Here is a 21,188-nt window from a genome sequence, read left to right on the forward strand (position 1 = left end):
CTCAAAAGAAAGCGGGATTTTGCAAATTCGAAGTTCATATGTTGATTAAACCTTGAAAGCTTTTCGAAACCTCCGAAGCTAACAGAAAATTTCTGAGGATCAATTTTCCACTTTTTCTCCAGGTATGACTACTTTTCCCATTTCTTGTCTATTTTGTTATTTTTCTTTTTAATTGTTTTAACTAGCTTCTTTTCTGTTTTTGTGGATTTGTAGATATGTGTTACTGGGTTTTGGATTCTGGGATAGTAAGTTAATTTGATGATTATTAGTTTCTGGGAGAACATGCTATCAAGCATTTCAGATGATATTAGACCTGGATTTGATTACTGAAACTTTTTTTTTCCCGCAAAATGTTGAATATTGTTTTATATTTTGGTTCCAACTGGTTTTGTGGATATAATAGGTCAATATTTGATTATTTTCCATTCGATGGGACGGAAATAAAATTGGGAAAGTAAAATTCTCGGCGAAGTAAGGAGGTATTTTTCTAATAAGCTGCTTTGATGGTAAAGTAAAATTCTGTTTTGTGGGTCAAATACCGGAGCTGATATAAGGGATGCCAGCCAAAAAATATACTGTAGAAGAGAGATTTTAACGACTGAGTTCTTCCTTAACCTTTTAATGTCTGAGTGTCGAAGCTGACTATGCTCTGAAATTTAGTTCAAGACTATGATCTGGATTTTTATTGTCTTTCATTTCTGTTTCTTGTTGTTGTCACTCCATGGGCTACTGTTTTTCTCACATTGGAGAGTGTTGCATAAGGGGATCAGTAGGGTTATCTTATTGCTTACTTCTTAGATTTCCTATATTCAATTCACTAGGGTTTATATTAGTATACTAACAACTTAGTAATACATTCTAGCATTGCTATATTATCCATTGCATATAAGCTCTGATGGATGATTAGATAGTTTTGTCCAGTTACATGTAGAGCTGTGTTGTGCCATTCAAGAACTTTTGCTACCATGGGTCCTTATGCAATAGAGTCGTGCAAAAAAAAAATTTTTTTTTCCTCCCTTTTCTTTTGGTTCCTATTTTTAGATGCATCTCATTATTTCTTATGGAGCTCATTTTGATAATGTAGTTTCTATAGGAATGGTTAGTGGTCTGTTTGTTTTGTATTGTAAAACTTGCCTAGTCTAGATTCCATCCTTTTCTCATTATGATCTTTGCACTTCTTGATTTGTAAAATACACTTGTTTACTTTCTGCAAAGATGAATATCTTAGTTTATTCTTTCTGTTTGTTTATATTATCATTTTATTAGCTTGATAGAATAGATGTCTTAGTCAATACTAAATCTTTGTTGAGATCAATTAGATGCTGTAGTTTATGCCCCAGAAATTCCATGAGTTATTCTTTTACTTTCTTGTCCTTTTCTTTTCCTTCTGTGAATTGCTTGCAACTTTTGATTTGTGAGCATGAGTTGGTTTAACAATGTACTTTCTTAGCCTTTATGTGTAACCTGACGGAATTAATTGGCGTAGCAGAGGCTGATAGTGTAATACTTGCATCAGATGTCCAAATCTTTCTGCTTCATTTTCACATTAGCAGAGAGATCTTTCTCTTATATGAACTTGCTGGGTCCTCTGGTCAGATCCAAAATTTAGCCCGACAGTTCCTGGAATTTTTTGGTTCTTGTTTTACAAAAGGAGATTTCAGGTATCCTTTCTTTTCATTACTTTGGAAGGAGAGAGAGAGAGAGAGTACATCTGCTTTTTTCACTCTGTTTTTGAGAAAAGATCAGTTCCACATTCAGCATGCCCTCCAGGAATTAAGATAGCACAACATTATTCTATTAAGAAAATAATGTGAATAAAAAAGCTAGGATAAAACAAATCTATCACGTGCATGACTCGACGTTAGTAAAAAAAAAGGAAAAGTTTGATGATCAAATAAAATGATTAACACCTAAGCATTCAGAAGGTGAGCCCAAAAAAACAAAGGCATTCAGAAAGGTTCACTACCTATAGTCACCATGCTGCTTTGTGCAGGTAGGTTGAGTTTCTAGCTGCATTACCCATTCCAGTAAAGAGCTTACACATCATTGAATCTTTCTTTCTTGGTAAAGTAAATTTCAATTTGGATTATTTCATTTTTGTAAAGCTACAGTAATATAAATTTTGCTTTGCGTAATATTACACTTGCTCTAAGCCTACATGTTCTTTAACTGCATAAGATACTATTATGCCCAATGTACTTGAAGCACTTCGTCAGGCAGTTATTGTCCATATTGGAAGTGACCAATGGAATATTTTTCCTTTAAACACTTTAAGATAGTGAAATTGGCTTGGCCACCAACACCATTTAGAAACTTTATTGTCCATGGAAACAGGAAACCGACTTTATTAACTTAACCTATTTCACCCAAAGTCCCCAGAGGGACATGACCTGCCCATGATTAAGGTGAGTCATTAATTTAGATGACATTTTGTTGTTTTTGTTAATACCCTGTATGTGTAGGCGGCTTTTGCTGAATGCTGCTAATAATAGTGATAACATCAGTATTTGTAGAGTTTATTCAAGTCTGGATATTGGTTGCTGGTTATGTAGGGTTTTTTTCTTTTTGAATTAACTAGCAGCACTCAAGAAGTTCATGAAGATGTGAAATTCTGGAGGGGTGAATTGTGAATATTTACAGACAGCAATGGACTACAATCTGGCAGCACTCAAGCTGCTATGCATACATCTAAAGAAGGCCCAGCAAGTGATTTCTGACTCCCAGTCCTCCTTCAGTCTTGGAGGTATTCTGTTTCAGCGTGCTTGGATCCAGGTAAGCATTCAGCTTACTTCATAAGTTACATCGTCCTTCTCATATGTCCTGTCAAAAATGATTTTAATTCTGAGAAGTGTTGAATGCTACAAACTTATGGTAGGGCATTTTAGTCTCGGCAGTGCCTTCCTCTTCCTCCACGGCCCCCAGTGAAACTGGCTGCCGCTTCCTCCTTGATGATGGCACCGGAATCATTGAACTCATCCTGTCGGGTGATTTCCGTAACCGCCATTGGGAAACAGGTTAGTATTGAACCCACGTTCTAGGTTGTTTTTTTAACTGAGAACAAAAGGGAGTAACACCTTTCTCTTCTTTTGTGTGTAAATGTCCAGGAATGTATGTCATGGTAGTTGGAGGTTATTTTATACAGACAGGTGATGTACCCATGATTAAGGTGAGTCACTAATGTAGACTACACATTGTTGTTCTTCTTTGTACACTTTTATGTCTAGGCAGCTTTTGCTGAATGCTGCTAAAAAATACGGACCGCATTTTTACCTGTGGAATTTAGTTGTTCAAGTCTGGAAATTACTTGCTGGTTATGTAGGGTTTTTAACTTAAATTAGAGGCACATTACTTTTCAGAACTGTTAATGACTTAATGGACCATAATAGGCTACTTAGTACTTGGATGTTTTCCTTGAGTTTGTCTAGTGCTCTTTGGTGATGTTTGGATTTTTTTTTTTTGGGCCAGAGTTGATGTAAGGTAAGAGGCCTAAAGGAATTGTTTTCAGATGCTTTACAATGCATTGTAATGGTTTAGTTACATTAGTTGCTTTTGAAGTCTGAGTTGATTGAGCAAATTGCCTGCTACAAGATAGAATAGTCTTTGCACAGTTAATCATATAAGACATCTCTATTGAATTTCCTTTGTGCTGATTTTCTTATTTTGAATTACTGAAATTCTAATACTAATTTCTTACCTTTCTATGAAAACAGAGTGGAAAGATCTCCTTTATCTTTATATGCTATAAATCTGGGAGTTCATTTGTGGTTGTCTATATAGGCTTGAGCAACAGTTGCTTTGTTTTCCCCTATTTTTCTAGGTCACATATATGTCTGCATTATACGTGTCAAGGCTTCCAGGTTTTTAATTTATATTTTAGCATATATCTGTTATATAGTTACAGCTTCTGTATCTGTTGATTCAGCATTTGTTTTGGGTATCTTAATAACTTGCTTTGATGGTTCATGAATAATTGGCTGTGGTCCATGATGTGACTATACAAACCGTGAAGATTTTTATAGCAATCTTTCTAACTGGAGTCCTCTTGGACAAGCCTACAAATTCCATGGAGTTTTCCAATGAATGCAAATAAACTTTCCATATATGTTTCCAGTTCTTGGTCTAATGGTTCTTTCAAGTAGGAAATCTTTCATGTTATATAAATTAGAACTATGATTCTCTACAATTTCAGGTTCACAAGATTGTTGATCTTTCTGCATTTCCTGATCGAGAGGCAATGTGGTATCTTGAAGTCATGGAGGCCTTCAAACTTTTCTACCAGCCCTCTATTTGAAGAGTAACAGAGGGAAATTAGTCAGATTGACATATTCATGTTTGTTAAGCGATACCCGTTGCTTTTTTTCCTTGTCTCAGGGGGATATGATTATTGATATTGTTCTTTGGCTTTAATAGTGAGCTTTTGTTCTTTGTTTTTCTTTTTTCTTTTTTTGGAATATTAAGAGTGGTTGTTAAGTAAAATTTAATTATAGATACTGGTTATGGATAATAATCAGAATCAGCAAAAACTACTCTTTAGTTGATTATAGATTTTAGCTTTTTTCTTTTAGTTACTAAAAATCTATAATTAGAATACAAAACCAACCAAAAACATGACAAAAACTGATTATTCAAAATCAGAATTTACAATCAGTTAAAATAAACAACCAAGAACAAGCCAGTGGTAGGCTATATCATCTACCTTCAACTTATCGTTAAAAGTAGTTCTCTGGTTAAATAGCATTCCTGGTCCCTTTCTTTATGTCGATTCCTTCTCTTTTACCCCCAAGAGATGCAAAAGTCAGATATTTATACATCTGTTTAAGGGTGTTAGAAAAGGTAAAAGTGTCAATCGTAGTTGTTCAATGTGAAGTTCAAATCCTGTTCTTTTCTACCTCAAAAATGATGCTCTGATCCAATATCATGTTTTAGCAACCAAAAAAGTGTTTCAATTACATACCATGTACAGGAAAGAGGAAGTAATGCTAACAATAATCCGTAAACACGGCTCTATTTGAAAGGAACATCAGATAAAATCTAAACATTTACGACAATACTTCAGCAATTTATTGACATCTCCTTCATTCACAACGTTTACCTCTGATAAAGGAGCATCCTTGAGTTGAGCTTTCAAGAATTCCCATTGCTTCAGAATATCAAAAATTCTTCTGAGCTATTGAGGAGGTGAAGGAGAACCATAGTAAGACATATGGTTGGCAGACAAAAAAGTAGAAATTACGAGGCAGAATTGAGAACAAACTTGATGGACAAAGTGTAATAATATTGAAAGAAAGGATACAGTTCTGGTTCTAGTTCTTCGATATGTGCCATCAGTAAAGCTCTTGCCTTCCTCACTTGCATCAGCTAATTGAAGGTCTACGAATTCCTCTTCAATCACATCCGATTTGCTCACAAGTATCGAGATATACTGATGCATACTTGACGGGTTACACTCACTAACTTCTATACAAATCAATAGTCTTTCAAGAATGCTCCAAAGTGCACCTTTTGCTTCTATGTCATCATAAGCAAAAGGGATTATATCGAATATGCCCTGTGAAAAACAAAAATCTGGCAGAACCAAAATGTCATTGCTAATTATGCATAAGTTTCTCATGCTTGACACAAAGATTGCAAGAAGGCCCTTCAAAGACCCTGAAAAGTTTAACCTTGTGATATTTCACTAGCAAGATGTTCTACTTCAGGCAGGATATTTGCAACCAAAACTGCTGCAGTTACGCAAGAACTGGCAACCTGCAGGAAAGAACAGCCACATCATTTATGCCCACTACAGCTCCCTTAAAATAACCTGATAAGCTGATTCACATTTTCCCTGTTCAGCACCAATTTCCTACTAGGCATGTGCAATTGAACCTCCTGGACTAAATTTATTGATTATTCTGCATCTAAACTTTGATAATAGTAACTCTTAACAGATTAATGGTCCATCGTTGTGGTTTAATAACACTTAAAACACACGAAGGAAATACTGTTAACCTAATAATAAAGTTATTTGTACATTATAGGATATTGCACCTGGACACGAAAGGAATACAATTAGTTGAAACTAAAGTACTTTACAAGGCCATTACCACCGCATGGTGATGCCCATGCTCAATGACCTATCCTGACTGTTATTAGCTGTTTATTATTTCAAAAAAATAATTAAATTTACATAAGGACCCCCAAATTAATTGAAAAAATTAAAAATTATCAACTAGCTCAGTTGCAAAATTTTCTATGCATAAAGCTGCAAGTTTTTTCAACAACAGTTGGAGGCACCTTAGCAGAACTAACACACCCAGGGACAAATGATTAGAAAGTTTCTCACATTTAATCCTAGTAGCCATGAAAATTCCAGAATGAGCCCAGCTATTGCTTGGCCTTCATCAGATCATTGCTCGACATGATTCTGCAATTTCCTCACTTAACAAGATGCATTCTATATGTAACTCGCAATATGTATATGACCAAGGAAGTTTCCAGAAAGTTTTGCTTTAAAGGGGTCCCCGTACAAAGCCTCTTGTTTCTAATATAAGTACAGATTGTTTCCCTCAACCAGGAAGATAAGTTAGAAAGTGAATTTTGGTGGAAGATCTTCAAGAAATATAGGGCCTCCTTTCTTGCTGTTGCAACCTTAGATCAGAAAGGGGAATTAAGAGTTGCAGCAGCAGAACACAGAATGGTCAGGTTCAACTGGAAGTGCAGCACCCATGGCAAACCAAGTGACGATGTAAGTTATTGGGAATCTAAACCTGGTAAGGTTGCAAGAGAAAGGTATTTGGCAATTTTAGAAAACAAACTTAGAGCTCTGATACTGAATATCAATATGATGCACATTGGTAAAGCCAGGACCACAGGGCAGGGGCTCTAGGATGTGATAGTTGAGGGTATCTTTTAGTATGAGACGATGTAACCATCAGCATGCCAAGAGGAACAGGAGTTGCAGTGACTTTCTTCAAAGTCTAACACTGAATATTGACTTATGATTAGGTGGCTTCGACCACCTGTGGCACATGAGTGTAGTTGTATTTATTGAAAGTTAAAATTCTTCTTTGCAATTTGCATAAGTATTTTGTCTTGAAGCAGCTTGAAGAGTTTATTCTTAACATCACATCTATGACCAATTTAGGAAAGGTCCAAATCACTTGTGGAAGGTGATTCATCCTGAAGTAGTCCTTTTAGGGGGATAGATGAGGGAATTTCATCAGCAACTAAGACGCAATTGTTAAACCTTTGTACTTTTCTACCCACAGAGTAATCAAATTTGCTGCACATGGGGGGTTGTTGGGCGGGGGGGGGGGGGGGGGGTTCTGAAAGCAGCTATGCACCTCGGTTTTATCAGGAAGCTTGATCAGGTCATTGAGTAGCTTGAAGAGTTCCCTATTGGAACATATGTATGATGAAAAATCATCAGCAGCAGAAAGAGCTTCAAGTGCCTGGAGAATTATGTCCAGAACGGGGTACCTGATGCACCATATTTTAATTAATTAGTAAGAAAGATTCCCACTGCTTGATAGCACTTCAGTCAAGAATCAACAAAAGCTACAGTAATGAAGTACACTAGCATGGGACATCACAAGAAAAAGATGCTTCTGAAATACTTGGAAGTTTATCACACATTTTCAGCAACAGAAAAAAAAGATTCAAGCACAGACACAGGAGAAAGCACAGTTTTTGTTTTTGTCCCCTCTGCTACAAAAAGCATAGTAAAACAGAACATAGATTCAGAAACCACTCATGCTGGATCAGTAATTACATTAAAGAGGTCCGAAAAATATCAGTCTGAGAAGGTTCAAAGAAGATAGAGTCATCTTGAAGTTTACAAGAGTGATACAATACTTCTAAACATCTAAACCTGGAACCACAGTTCCGTTAATAGAAGAGAAGAGAAGTACCTTTCAGGCATTCGCTCTTCTGTCAGCTTGCTCATTTCAAAAGCAAAAAGGTTAATCAGAAGATTTGGAAGACCCAACTTCATCAAAGGCGGTAGAAGAACCCTAGCTATCTCCTGTTCGCTTCGTAATATTGCTGAAAGTAAACCAACACTCTGTTTAAGACAAGAATTTGACAGAACATGAGAAAACTGTGGATATGATGTTCACAGTTTAGAATAGTCTAAAGATTAAGAAACTTCACAAGGTAAACAAAGAATTACATTTCTCAACTAACTCGAAATGAGCATCCAAGAATGCTCTTACTGTCCAAGACTGAAAACTCCCTATCTATTAAATTGACTAAATGACAGACATAATTCAATACAAAAGCAAATCTTCAAGCAATCTAAAATTGCTAATTCCCAAACAACAAGAAGCATGAGTGAATCATTCTTTAGGATTGAAGTCCTGTATCTTGAATTGTAAGATAGTGCAAAATTTTCTTTTTATTATGGCCAAGTAAAATAAGAATGTGTTTCGAGCATCATGGGAGTGCATCCCAAAGCAGCACAGAAAGTAAAGCATATGAGATCATGGAAAAGCTTGAAGCACAAGCCTGTATTACAGCTCCTTGCTTAAGCAAATGTTTTGCTCACTTTCAACTAGTATGTGCCAAACTCCATTACTTCGCGTATAGTTTGTTAAACATGCATTTCCCGAACTCCGGCAACGAAAATTAAATGGATGCAAATTAAGTATGATTAGGAAAAGCATCAATCAATGAATCGGGGGGAAATTTGAACTGCACACATACATAGTTTTGAAAAAAATAAAGCCAACAGACATAAAAACTGGTGCTATTGTGTAAAAGAATATAAAAAAATACTTCAAAATGAATCCAACAAGCTTGACCTCATTAACCAATGGCTCAGCTTCCAGAACAAAGTGAGATCAGATAAAAGCTCATTACCTTTTCTATGAGCGGCAGATTCAAGGTGTTCTCAGCAATCCACAAAATACGGGATAGAATATGCTCAGGTGTTAATGCTTCTGTCCAAACAACACCTTCACCACTTTGAAAACATAACGTTATTACCCTGCATGACATAAGAAAAGCTCAATGCACCGAATGTAAATCTCAAAATATGCAGAACAAGTACTATCATGAAAGACTACCTCATATGTAAAACATTCAGGACACAGAAAACGCAAAAAGATCAAGAACAGTCCAAATACATAGAATGTCCTACAAATCAGAGAGGAAGAAGCTAAAAAATCTCAAATACAGAGACATAAATGCCTATATGTAACCTAGGGAAAATAGTTAGTGCAGGTAGCAACTACCTAACAATAAAAAGAGACAAGAGCACAGTTGAACACCCCCTGCCCCCCCTCCCGGCGCTCCTTTCCCCCATTGGAGGCACTAAAGAGGTCTCCCGTCCCTTATATGGGTAAACCAGAGTACTCAATTCAGTCTAGAAACATTATGACAGACGCTTGCTATTTGGGGTTGGCCTCTCTTCAGAGTCTACAAATTGCAATAATATAAATTAAAATGGAGTAATACAACACTGGAAAACATGTCTCAAAATTAGACAACTAGTTTTGGGGTAAAAATGCTGCATAATTTCGAAATAATACTACCGGAGTGCTTCACAGAGGCATTGAGCATCATCCAGAAACAACTGATCCACAATTGTCTTTATCAACCCATTTGTCGAGGCTATGTGTTTCCGTGAAACTTCATGGCAAGCCAGATTTCCAATTATTCCGAGGCTTATCTCCTGAAAATATAGAAGTTTCAAACTAGCTTCTATGACTTTGCAGTATCTCCTTATCATCGTTAAGCAGAAAATTGATTTAGCACAAGACAGAGAAGTAATACAACTGACATGCTGTTAACATGAAGCACCTAAAATTGAGTGGGAACCTTACAGTGATTCGAGCAGATTGAGAAACCATTAGGTTAGCCAGAAGCACTTCAAGAATGAGATTTTGAACCTGTTTGGAATCGCAGTAGATGCAACTCAGCCCATGAACGCAACTTTTCCAGCCATGACCCTCAAGATGCATGTAAAATAAAAAGATGGTATAATGCAAATCTCATACAAATTTCATCTTCAGAGAAAGGGGGAGATAGAGAGAGAATGGAGCAGCTAGTGTTGGAGATGAGCTGGAGGCAGGGAAAGAATGCAACCATTGTCTATTGTTGATGCACAATCAAAAAAAGCATGAAAGCCAGAAGATTTTTCCTTAAAAGATTGACTCTCTCAGCAGGGGAAGCAGTCTCTCTCATATTACATTTGATTTTCGGAGAGCTAGAAGCATTATCCATTTCACTTTCCCACAAACCTAAGATGGTAACCTTTCTTTGTCTTTAGTTGACCAGTAACTGGAAGAAGATTCAGAAACACTTGCCAAAGGTAGAGCTTAAGAACTGTTACTTTCTAATTGTGGAGTAAATCAATACTGAAAAGGAGAAACCTAGTACCATTAGTTCAGCATGAGTCTCATTAGCCGCAAGATCCCATAAAGTGCATCCATGCTCTTCCCAAGCAGCTTCTTCCCCTGCAGCAGACCAATGCTTCTGTTGATCTTCCATCGCATCTTCCGTAAATCCTGGTGGATTATGTGCTTCACTAAAATTTTCACAAATGTTCCTAACTGCATTTTCACTGCCAGCACATGGTTGAACTTCTCCACCATTAAATGGAGACACCATTGTTCTTTCACCATTTTCAGTTCTAGGCCCTTTGCTAGGGGAAACATGAACTTCACTATCTAGAGACTGGTTGCTGTATTCTGGTGGCAGGAGTTTTCTTATCAAGGATATTAGATAACTAGGATCTACAGTCGTTGAAATGTCAAATACCTGCATTATAGAACAGAGAACTCTCAGTTAGCCCTCAAATAAAATTGGAAAAAATGAACAAAAGAAGATATTATCTTTACAGAAAATAACAACATTCTGAAGATATATGGCAGCTCTCTACCACAGCAAAATTTACTACAGTAAAGTTGGTGCCACAAGCTGGAAAAATGGTGCCCCCAATATAATATAGAATGCCCGATCTACTTCCATAATCAGAATATGATGGCAACAAAAAGGGAAAGAACGAAAGAGTTGGGGAATTAGTAAACCAAAAACTATAAAGTAATTTTGGGATTCAAAATTTATGATGGCATAAGAGATTCCTTATCCAATGGCTAGTAAAATGACTTAATACCGTTATTTTACCTGATCACTGGGGATATCGAGCACATGTACGCCACAGCTCCCCCATTTTTTATCTTATAGTTACTATGAACACTCCAAGACCATTATTTCAATATCTAACAAGATCAAATTTGGCTACAGGCTTCTGTTCTCGTGCATTGGACCCAAGTTAAGTCTCAAAGCTAATATGAACAGAGATCACCACGAAATCACTACTTCGATCACTAAATGAAAAACAACAAAATCCCCACTTTTTACCATTAGAAAGCAAGTGTCTATCCATTAACCATTACTTCAAACAAATGCAAAAGAGATTCTTGCAATCAAATCTTGGTTTTTCACTTTTTATTTTCACCCTTTTGCAGCCACACCTCCACCTTTTTCACAACATAATCCAACGACAAATTCACACCCTTAGAACAAAATATGGACATAAAGGGCATAAGATGGCTTAATTAGCAACAAACAAGAAAAGTATTTGACATGGGTTTTACTTATAGTACCTCGTGGGATGGCGCATAAGGGTGGTGATGGGAAGCTTGAGGCTGGAAATCCTCATTTTCTTCAGAGGGTGGCCCTGCCAACAACTTACAAGAGTATTAGTATTTGTATGGTGGGCTGAGCAGCCAATAAACTTCAGCACGAAACACAAAGTATTAGAGGTAAAAAGCACGGTATTGGAGGCAAAAAGAAGAGATTTATTGACTATTATTTATTGATAAAAGCTTGAAAATTTACCAAAACTGTACTAACCCGAATAACCTTCTTCATCAGCTGAACTGATGGAACTTCGCGCCATGGACTTCGGAGCTAACGTTGGGGGAGCGAAATTATGAAATCTTTTTTAGACTATAAATTTTTACTGAAAGACTAGTACATTTTATTTTCCAATTCTTCCTCCATAAAGAAGAAAATAGGTAAGAGAAAATTGAAGAACACTGAAGGCGTGGGTCTTCACCGCTGGTCAATCTCACGCCATTAATTTCTGTCTCAGATATAGTGGCCATAACTGTTGTTGGGCCTGCCGTACCGTTCCATGGTTTAGGTACTGGTGGCTATATGGGCCAGAAACGGATGGATGGGTCGGGCCTGAACTTATTCTGCTATCTGGCTATCTCTCCTTCAGTTAGACATGAGATATTTGAAGATCAATGGTAGGTTTCATGTTTCATTGATAAGTCTCTTCTAATTTTGCAGATTAATAGTTAAAATCTCTCCTTGTAGCTACTAATTACTTTGGCAAAATTTACTACATCCAAGACCAAGTCAGCGTAGATTTTACCTTTTTTTTTTTTTTTTTTTTGTCGCTGGGTATCGGTCACTCCGGACTGGTAATACCGTCTGTGCCACTATTCCCATCGCCCGGGGAGAGCGGGCCCCACCGATCTCCGAGAGTATCACCCCGGACACTCAACCTTGGGGTCGAACCCCAGACCTGTCTCACCTAATGAGGTTACACAAGCCAGCTGAGCTGCCCGTGGGGGGCAGCGTAGATTTTACCTTGTTGGGACAATATGATTTTGCTACTGTACAAAAAAAAAAAAAGAATTTACGATCGCTTTTTTCATCACCAGCATATCATAAGATCGAGGCAATAAAAATATTAGGAAAGAAATAAACGAATTAGCAAAAGGAGCTTGTGAACTAATGCCAAATTTATCCAAAACAAAAATAAAATGAAGTATCTAACTCAATCTATTTTCAACACCCAATCCAGGTGGCACACTTTTTACGGTCATTCATGTGTTTTTACCCTTTTACCCCGTAACCAGGCCATGAACATATAAGTTAGTTGCTTCTTACTTTAGGTCACAATATATGCTGTCATTTATTGCAGGTCCAATGTCTGCTATTTTTTTTTTTTTTTCATTTATTGTCACCATTTACACTTGCTCCTGCTTCTAGTCCTACACCAAATCCAGTGTCTACTGGAAAGTTTGAACTGGGTTCAAGACCTCGGCTCTCAAGCAAATGCTTCTTCATATCCTTGAGGAAGATATTGATATATTTCTATTGGGTTTCTTTTTTATGTAAAGATGAAATGCTTTTAGCAAGTGGAAATACGCTTTTGAGGGAGATATTGATATATTTCTATTGGTTTCATCATCTACATATTGCTCCATGCTTGGTTTCTCTTTTGTGGAGGAGGAAGAAATTGAGAGGTTTTTCAGAAACCTATCCGCGAAGGCCATTTCTCAATTCTCATGCTCATTCTTTCCCATATTGGTAAAGTATTTTGGGTCTGTTTCTGCGTTCCGTTTTCGTTCTGGTATTGAACACGAGCAGAGCCAGAGCTGCACACCTACAGTCCTGATATTACAAGACTATGGACTCACCCCGTGACAATAAAGGCTCTAGATGTTTAATCAAACTGCAAAGATTTTATTTGAGCTCAATGAATAATACAAATCAATTTGTCAAACATTGTTTGAAGAAAATCCACGTAAAACTCGTTACCATTTGCTTCAATCGATGAAGAGTTCTAAATATCTCCATCTTAGGAGTTATCGTCAAGTTGTCTGCATTTAATTGTTTGTTTCATTAATCTGAAACATGAATGATAGAGTGTCTGCATGTATATATGACCATTATTTGAGGCTGTTTGAGCACGATTGTTGTTATAGAAGTTACGTATAAAGTTAGCCTGCAAATAATTTAAGATCTGAGAAGCAAAGAAAATTCACTGACAAAAGTTGGCGGCAGCCCGATGTGTATATTCTGTTGGCAATCTCTTCTTGTTCCCTTCAACTTGTCTTTTCTTCATAAGCTTCTGCTCCATCCGTATCTCGCTAATATGGGGATCTTTTTCCGCAACAACTATTGTTCCGCAGCAATCAAGTCCAGGGAGGCAAAGACATCACCAGACTTGCCACTTCAGAATCCGGAAGGAAAAGAAAAGAGCAAAATGTGTCAATACCTCTCAAACTATTATAAAATTCAACTCTTAGCCCTCCAATTATTAATAGACGCTGTTAGCCCTCAAATGAATTAAAACACATACTCATAACCCTTTCGTCAATTTGAGTTATTATGTTCAATAGAATAGTGGAAATGGTTCTTGACACTTTTTTTTTTGTAATGTTTTCGTTAGATATAACGACTCAAGTTGACGAAAGGGTTATGAGCATACGTTTTAATTAGTTGGAGGGCTAAAATTGTCCATTTAATAGTTGAAAGGTCAAAAGTTAAAATTTATAATAGTTTGAGGGCCACTGAAGCATTTTGTCAAAAGAAAATGGAAAAGATGCATATTTGCAACCTTTTTTTGGCAACCCTTTTAAAATAGAATGATATCAAACCTAAGGTCATAAGAATGATAAATCGAAAAAGAATTAATTCCTTATTAATAACATGTAAATGCTGCATGGAAGCTCATCTTATGCACTTAAAAAGTCAGAAATCAGGTTAATGTTTGAGGAGTACATGCAATTTCATTATTCCATTCTTGCCACACATTAGGCATAATAGAAAATGAGACAAATAGAGCCATACACCAGCAGAACATTTTTTTCAGCCTAAGGTATGTACGCAAAGCAAGGCTCCACATACGAAGAGTGAGTGCATTTCCCTTTCAAACCCAACAAAGATTGTCGAAGTAGAATAGACATACAGCATAGCTAGGCAACTAAATTGGTTGTCGCTCTCTGCAAATCTAGAATGAACAATTAAGTCATTACGCAACAGAAAATGCAGAAACATACCATAGGTTCTGCAGGGTTCATTAGTGAGAATTTGTTCCCTCATGTCCGACATTCAGTTAACTGTCCTCCCTTAGGTGATTTTATGAAGAGGTAGAGATATGCAGATTAGCTGTACTCAAGGGGCATCTTGAAGATACAAGCATGCCGAAGCAAACTCAATTTTGTACCTTTTAAAAGGATAGTGACCTTTTATTAGTTGCTTCAGTAAGCAACACAAACGAATTGGAAAAGACACACAGAAGACAAATCAACAATACAATTCTTAAGGAAAAAAAAAAAGATGTAATCAAATGAAAATATAGGACTTGAACCATCGAATAGAAGCTAGGAAGTCTGCAAGAACTTGGTAAGAAAGTGACATGGTCAAAGAGCAAAGTTTTCACAATTAAGCATTTGACAAACAGATGGTAAGTACTTGAACAAATAGACGGTAAGCAGAAAATTCACGGGGAACAAGTAGCAGAAAGAAAGCAATATACAGCTAGGAATTCTGTATTTAAAACGACAGACGGAGCAAAACAGACAAGTAAGTTACAACTCAGAGATAAAAGAACACGTAGTTCATAGAAGAAACCAATGATATAACAGCAATGTTAATTGCAACTTCAATATAAAAAAAAAAAAAAAAAAAACCACCTGCAACAATTCAACACATGATGCCTTTGTCAAAGAGCTAAATTAAAACTATTATTAGCACATAGAAAAGGGGTGCAAAATTCGTGACATTTATAACTTATAGATTTCACAGCATTGAACATTACTTACAAATGTTGCTAGCTTAGGAAGTAAAGGAAAAGCAAAAAATCCAGAATAATAAAACTCGATACAACTAAAGTATAATTGGAAAAAATTGAAGGACCCAAAGCGTCAGCAGCAAAGGAGAAATCCAGATTAACGAGAATGTGATGCGTATGGGACTGGAATCGGAAGAAAGCACATACAGCAAAAATAAAAAAAAAAAGAAAAAAAAAGAAAGCAGAAATCAGCGATATACATCAATAAACTGGTCTTCCCCTGCCACAAAGCAGAACCCGTACCTTGTAATTACTACACACCTAAGAAAAAAAGAAAAAGAAAAAATGGAGAAGCCCGTCATAATTTGGAACGAGGGGCCTGGACGGTTGTCAGAGACAACCGACAACCGTCCCAGGCAGTTCACGGCCTGGATGAAGCTAAAAAAATTTGTGCGACTCAAATCACGTCTTGTAACTCGATTTTCACGCCGTGTGGAACCCACAAAAATGTTGTTCTATTTTACTCGCTATTGTTCAATTGTTACACATTGTACAGATGATGTTACACCATATACAAATGGTGTTACACCTTCCGGAGCGGTTGTTCTGACAACCGCTCCAGCCCCGCGTCCCATAATTTGGTGGGCAAGGAAAAGGAAATGAGATAGATGCGAACTATTTTGTCCTACTAAGGGACAAGTGTCATGTGTTATCTTGTGTTTTGAAACTCAAACCGCATCGGTGGTTGAATCGGAAATCGAGTAGGCCCTAAATTCACCTAGAAATATTTTATCAATTTTATGATTGGACCCCTAGAGTACTAGAAAACCATTATTACACCTAGAAACATTTTAGGCCCTAAATTCATGTACTACTTTTCAAATAAGCCTTTCAATTTGGTTATAAACTTGTTGACTATGCCTTAAATTATAAATTGCTACTTAATTATACTACCTTATTTGTATTGTCTTGTAAAGTATCTTAGAAATATCAAATACACATTGAATCTACCTTTCTTAGTATTAATATGTTTTTAAAAATTTTATATAATATATTAATTTTTAAAATTAAATATATTTATGACATCATGATGACGTCATTCGATTCTTGGATGGATTTGATCAATATAGAATCCATTCACCCCTGACCTCGCCCAAGTCAACGGCGGTCCGAGTTTCAAAACATTGTGTGTTATTTGGAGAGAAAGATAACAACCGTCTCTCTTTCCGATCATTTGCTCCCACTACACAGTGCCAGCCTACTACGTAGCGCCTGTAACATCACCACCAAAACCCTCAACCTCTCAGTCCTTTGAAGTTTTTCTCAGTCCCATCTATTTCCTTTTCATCTCTTAAAGGTTTTTCATAGAACAAAAATGCCCATATTCAACAATCAACTATTCAACCATGTTCGCACCCTTTGGTTCTTACCCATTTTGATATTCTTAGGCCTATCTTGCTAGTTCTTTATGGCCACTCATCTTTCACATGCTCATCATTGTCATGTTCTGATTCTTGTCTGCATAATTAGCCACGGATTTAAGGGGGGGCTGGTGGGGGCTTAAGCCCCCCCCCAAGCCGCCGAAAAACCCCCTATATATAGGGGATTCCGGCGGCCAGCCCAGCCCCCCCACGGTGATCCAGATCTACCATCCTCCATGGCTCCATGAATGCTGCAGAGGAAGTGAAAAAGAGCTGGAAAGCCGCTGCCGTGCTGACTGCTGAGGAAGAAGATGACCCATTTCATTTTGATTTTTTTTTTTTGCCCTCTAAATACAAAACGTCTGATGCAAAAGCACGCCGCCAGTGCCAAAGGGCAAACAAGACTCCAACTCCAAGAAGAAGACGCCAGGCTCCAAGAACTCCAAGAAGCTTCAGTTGAGATTCTACCATCCTGCTTCAAGCCTTCAATTCAAGGCTCCAAGACTCCAACTCTCCACCATTCCATTCACATAAATCTTTTAGGTTAGTTTTTTGGTTTAAATTACAATATTCATCTTTATATTTTTGTTAATTATATGTTTAAATTATTTTTGAATTTTGAGTATCTTGATATTAATTTGATTAAGATTAATTTTTATTTAGTTTATGTTAATGTAATTTAAGAATTTGAAAGATTACATTAAAAAATTTAATGATATTAAATTTAAATTAGAAATTAGTTTAGAAATTGTATAGATTTTAGGTTGTATTTAGTTTTTAAAATTTTGTTAGTTTTATATTTGAAATTTTAAGAATTAATTATGTGAATTAGAAATTTTGAATGTAAATATAAATTCAAAATTTTATGAGATTGAATTAGAGATTATATGGGTATTTAGTTGTACCTTATTTTAACTTTTTGATAATTTTATATAATGAATTTTATAAATTGAGAAATATAAGTAATATGAATTTATTATTAAATTAAAGAATTATTTATATGAATTTTAAATTAATTGATTATTGAATTGCATAATTTTATTGAATTTAACCACAATTATTTAATTGTGACAGAAAATGGAGAGATTCTTTAAACCTAAACGAGTCCGTAGTGGTGAATCTTCAAATGAGCCTAATATTAGTGAACCAGTTCAAAATCAATCTTGTGTGGAATTGAATTTAAATGATATTGTTAGTGATCCGGGATTACGAAAATCAGTTGAGAAATTTGATATTTCTCTTCGAGACCATGTCCGAAGAGAGTATTTGACTAGGGGACCTTGCCAACCGATTGGCCATATGTATCCAAAAACATCATTTGGTAAACAACATAAAAGTTTCCAAGATAGTTGGTATCAAAAGTTTGTATGGTTAGAATATAGCATATCGAAAGATGCGGCGTTTTGCTTTTGGTGCTTTCTTTTCAAAACACAAAATAAGGGAGGTCGATATGCAGAGGATGCCTTTACAAAAACGGGATTCAATAATTGGAAAAAGGCAATGGAAAGATTTAATGAACATATTGGAGCTGTGAATAGTTGCCATAATGATGCTAGAATATAGTTTGAAAGTTTTCAAGATCAAAGGCATAGTGTGTCAAATGTGCTACGATCTTGTGGGCGCGAAATAGATATTGCATATCGCACCCGTTTAACTGCTGCTCTGGATGTGACCCGCTTTCTTTTGAAGCAAGGATTAGCTTTTCGTGGAAATGATGAGTCAACTAGTTCTTCAAATAGAGGCAATTTTCTTGAATTGTTTGAGTGGTATAGCCAGCGAAATACTGAGATTTTTGAGGTTGTAAATCAAAATGCTCCTGCAAATAATCAACTAACTTCTCCAATGATTCAAAAAGATCTGGCACATGCTTGTGCCTCAGAGATCACAAGTGTTATAATCAATGATATTGGAGACAATTATTTTTTCCTAATAGTTGATGAGTCTCGAGACAGTTCAGTGAAAGAGCAAATGGGAGTTGTTTTGAGATATGTGAACAAAGAAGGGCGTGTGATTGAACGTTTCCTTGCAATTGTACATGTGTCTGACACCACATCTCTTTGTTTGAAAGATGCAATTGATTCTTTATTCGCGCAACACGGATTATCATTATCCAAATTGAGAGGTCAAGGATATGATGGAGCTTCAAATATGCGAGGTGAGTTCAATGGTTTGAAGGCCCTTATATTACAAGAAAATCCCTATGCGATGTATATTCACTGTTTTGCTCACCAACTCCAGTTAGTTATTGTTGCTGTTGCTAAGGGAAATATCATTGTCAGTGAATTCTTTGTCTATGTCTCTATGATTGTCAATTTAACTGGAGCATCATGTAAAAGGAGAGATCAATTAAGACAAATAGAACATGATAAGATTGTTACACTTTTAGACAATGGAGATATTATTAGTGGAAAAGGCAAAAATCAAGAAACTAGTTTAGCAAGACCAGGGGATACTCGTTGGGGATCACACTATCTAACATTACTTCGTCTATCCTCTATGTGGGCTTCGGTGATTGGAATATTGGGAAATATACAAGATGATGCCACCACTTCTGACAATAGAGGTATGGCCAGGGGTTTGATTGATAGAATGAATGATTATGAGTTTGTTTTTGCATTGCACCTGATGAAGTATTTATTGGGAATCACAAATGACTTGTCACTTGTTTTGCAACAAAGGGATCAAAATATTGTCCAAGCCATGAGTTTGATTGATACTATGAAATCTCAATTGCAAGACTTTAGGGAAGAGGGATGGCAAATAATTTTAGATGAAGTCAACAATTTTTGTGAGTTGAATATGATTCCCGTGATTGATATGGAAGACAGTATAGCAATCCGTGGCAATGCCAGGCGCAGTCGCAGAGGTCAAACCATCACTAATTTTCATCATTATCGCGTGGAAATTTTTTGTGAGGTATTATTTTTGAAATTATTATTTCATTACATTTGTTACTTGTTAGCAGATTTTCTTAGTTATTAATTTTATTATTGTTGTGATGTCAGGTTGTTGATTTAATTATACAAGAGATGAATAATCGTTTCTCGGAAGTTAGCACGGAATTGCTTAGTTGCATAGCATGTCTTGATCCAAAAAGTTCTTTCTCTCAATTCAATGTGCAGAAACTACTCCGTCTTGCTGATTTATATCCTGAAGACTTCTCAAGTAACGATTATTTATATCTTGAGTCTCAACTTCGAAATTATATTTATAATGTGCAACGCGATCCTCAATTTTCAGAAGTTGGAGATTTGGGAAGTCTTGCTCAACAAATGGTTAAAACTGGTAAAAATACAGTTTTTCCATTGGTTTATCGTCTGATCCAGTTGGCATTAGTTCTACCAGTTGCGACTGCTTCTGTTGAAAGAGTATTTTCTGCAATGAATATTGTCAAGACTGATTTGCGCAACAAAATGGGAGACGAGTGGATGAATGACTGTCTGGTTGTATACATCGAGAAGGATATTTTTGCAACAATTGAAAATGAGCAAATATTGCAGCGTTTTCAACGGATGAAGACTCGCAGAATGCAATTGCCTCCTCTTCGTTATTCGAGTGCAACGACTACCAATACTTCAAGTGTTAATCAATAACAAATTTTTGGGTATGTATAATTATATGTTTTTATTATTTTTATAATTATTGATTCTAAATTTTACTTATTAAATATATTTATTTCGTCACAAAAAAAATTTTTAATACACTTCAGCCCCCCCAAAAATAAATTTCTGGCTCCGTCGCTATGCATAATTGTCCATGGACTTGTCAGATTATGTTTGATATTTTCATACTATACTATAACACTAAGATTCATGAGTGGTTGGCTGGTCATGCGCCTGGTGCCCTTCTCCAAGCTATCTTTCCTATACTCGTGTTTGCGGATACTACATTAGTGCGTCCAGCTTTTGCCCTCGAACATTCTAGACATGCTATCTTTTTCTTGTTTTCAGTGGCTGCTACGATACTGTGCCGCGGGAGGTTGGTCAGAGCTCCATATGATATAGGATTCATGGTTTTTTTTTTGTAGTGCTACTATATTTGTTTATGTACTGGAGCATTACGTTAGTTGAGAGACTTGGTTTCACGTGGAATTAGCAGCAGTTTTGGTTTTTGTTAAGGGCGCTGCCATGCACTTTGATGCATGATCGACCCGGACGTTGCAGCAACATGGGTTTTGCTTGGATTTTTTTAGAGGTGACAACTTGTTCCAAGTCCCAATGGGTTATCCATGCCCATTGAGACTT

The 21,188-nt window shown here is 36.4% G+C and overlaps 3 protein-coding genes across 11 annotated transcripts; 2 read left to right on the forward strand and 1 right to left on the reverse strand.

Moving 5' to 3' along the window:
* Nucleotides 1-4,480, forward strand: LOC113781960. 9 transcript variants are annotated; one of them, XM_027327904.1, is made up of 7 exons: nucleotides 1-122; nucleotides 1,490-1,661; nucleotides 1,994-2,064; nucleotides 2,641-2,772; nucleotides 2,876-3,014; nucleotides 3,105-3,166; nucleotides 4,190-4,480. In XM_027327904.1, exons 4-7 carry the CDS (start codon nucleotides 2,647-2,649, stop codon nucleotides 4,289-4,291), a joined length of 429 nt encoding a protein of 142 aa, XP_027183705.1. In that variant the 5' UTR covers nucleotides 1-122; nucleotides 1,490-1,661; nucleotides 1,994-2,064; nucleotides 2,641-2,646; the 3' UTR covers nucleotides 4,292-4,480. The 9 variants fall into 9 exon arrangements, with proteins under 9 accessions (XP_027183705.1, XP_027183714.1, XP_027183669.1 ...); XM_027327868.1 differs by having other exon boundaries at nucleotides 2-122; nucleotides 2,582-2,772; XM_027327851.1 differs by lacking the exon at nucleotides 1,994-2,064 and having other exon boundaries at nucleotides 2-122; nucleotides 2,582-2,772.
* Nucleotides 4,481-4,689: 209 nt separating this feature from the next.
* On the reverse strand, nucleotides 4,690-11,969 carry LOC113779769. Its single transcript, XM_027325485.1, has 12 exons — nucleotides 11,842-11,969; nucleotides 11,592-11,665; nucleotides 10,363-10,743; nucleotides 9,807-9,872; nucleotides 9,516-9,655; nucleotides 8,842-8,968; nucleotides 7,893-8,044; nucleotides 7,326-7,461; nucleotides 5,664-5,748; nucleotides 5,294-5,565; nucleotides 5,093-5,167; nucleotides 4,690-4,811 (listed from the first exon to the last, which is right to left on the reverse strand). Exons 1-12 carry the CDS (start codon nucleotides 11,885-11,887, stop codon nucleotides 4,728-4,730), a joined length of 1,638 nt encoding a protein of 545 aa, XP_027181286.1. The 5' UTR covers nucleotides 11,888-11,969; the 3' UTR covers nucleotides 4,690-4,727.
* A 6,052-nt stretch (nucleotides 11,970-18,021) lies between these two features.
* On the forward strand, nucleotides 18,022-20,537 carry LOC113773078 (zinc finger MYM-type protein 1-like). Its single transcript, XM_027317612.1, has 3 exons — nucleotides 18,022-18,265; nucleotides 18,575-19,860; nucleotides 19,950-20,537. The coding sequence occupies exons 1-3, from the start codon at nucleotides 18,022-18,024 to the stop codon at nucleotides 20,535-20,537; spliced, it is 2,118 nt and encodes a 705-aa protein (XP_027173413.1).
* Nucleotides 20,538-21,188: the final 651 nt, after the last annotated feature.

Source organism: Coffea eugenioides, chromosome 1 (assembly GCF_003713205.1).
Source record: "Coffea eugenioides isolate CCC68of chromosome 1, Ceug_1.0, whole genome shotgun sequence".
NCBI classification, from domain to species: Eukaryota; Viridiplantae; Streptophyta; class Magnoliopsida; order Gentianales; family Rubiaceae; genus Coffea; species Coffea eugenioides.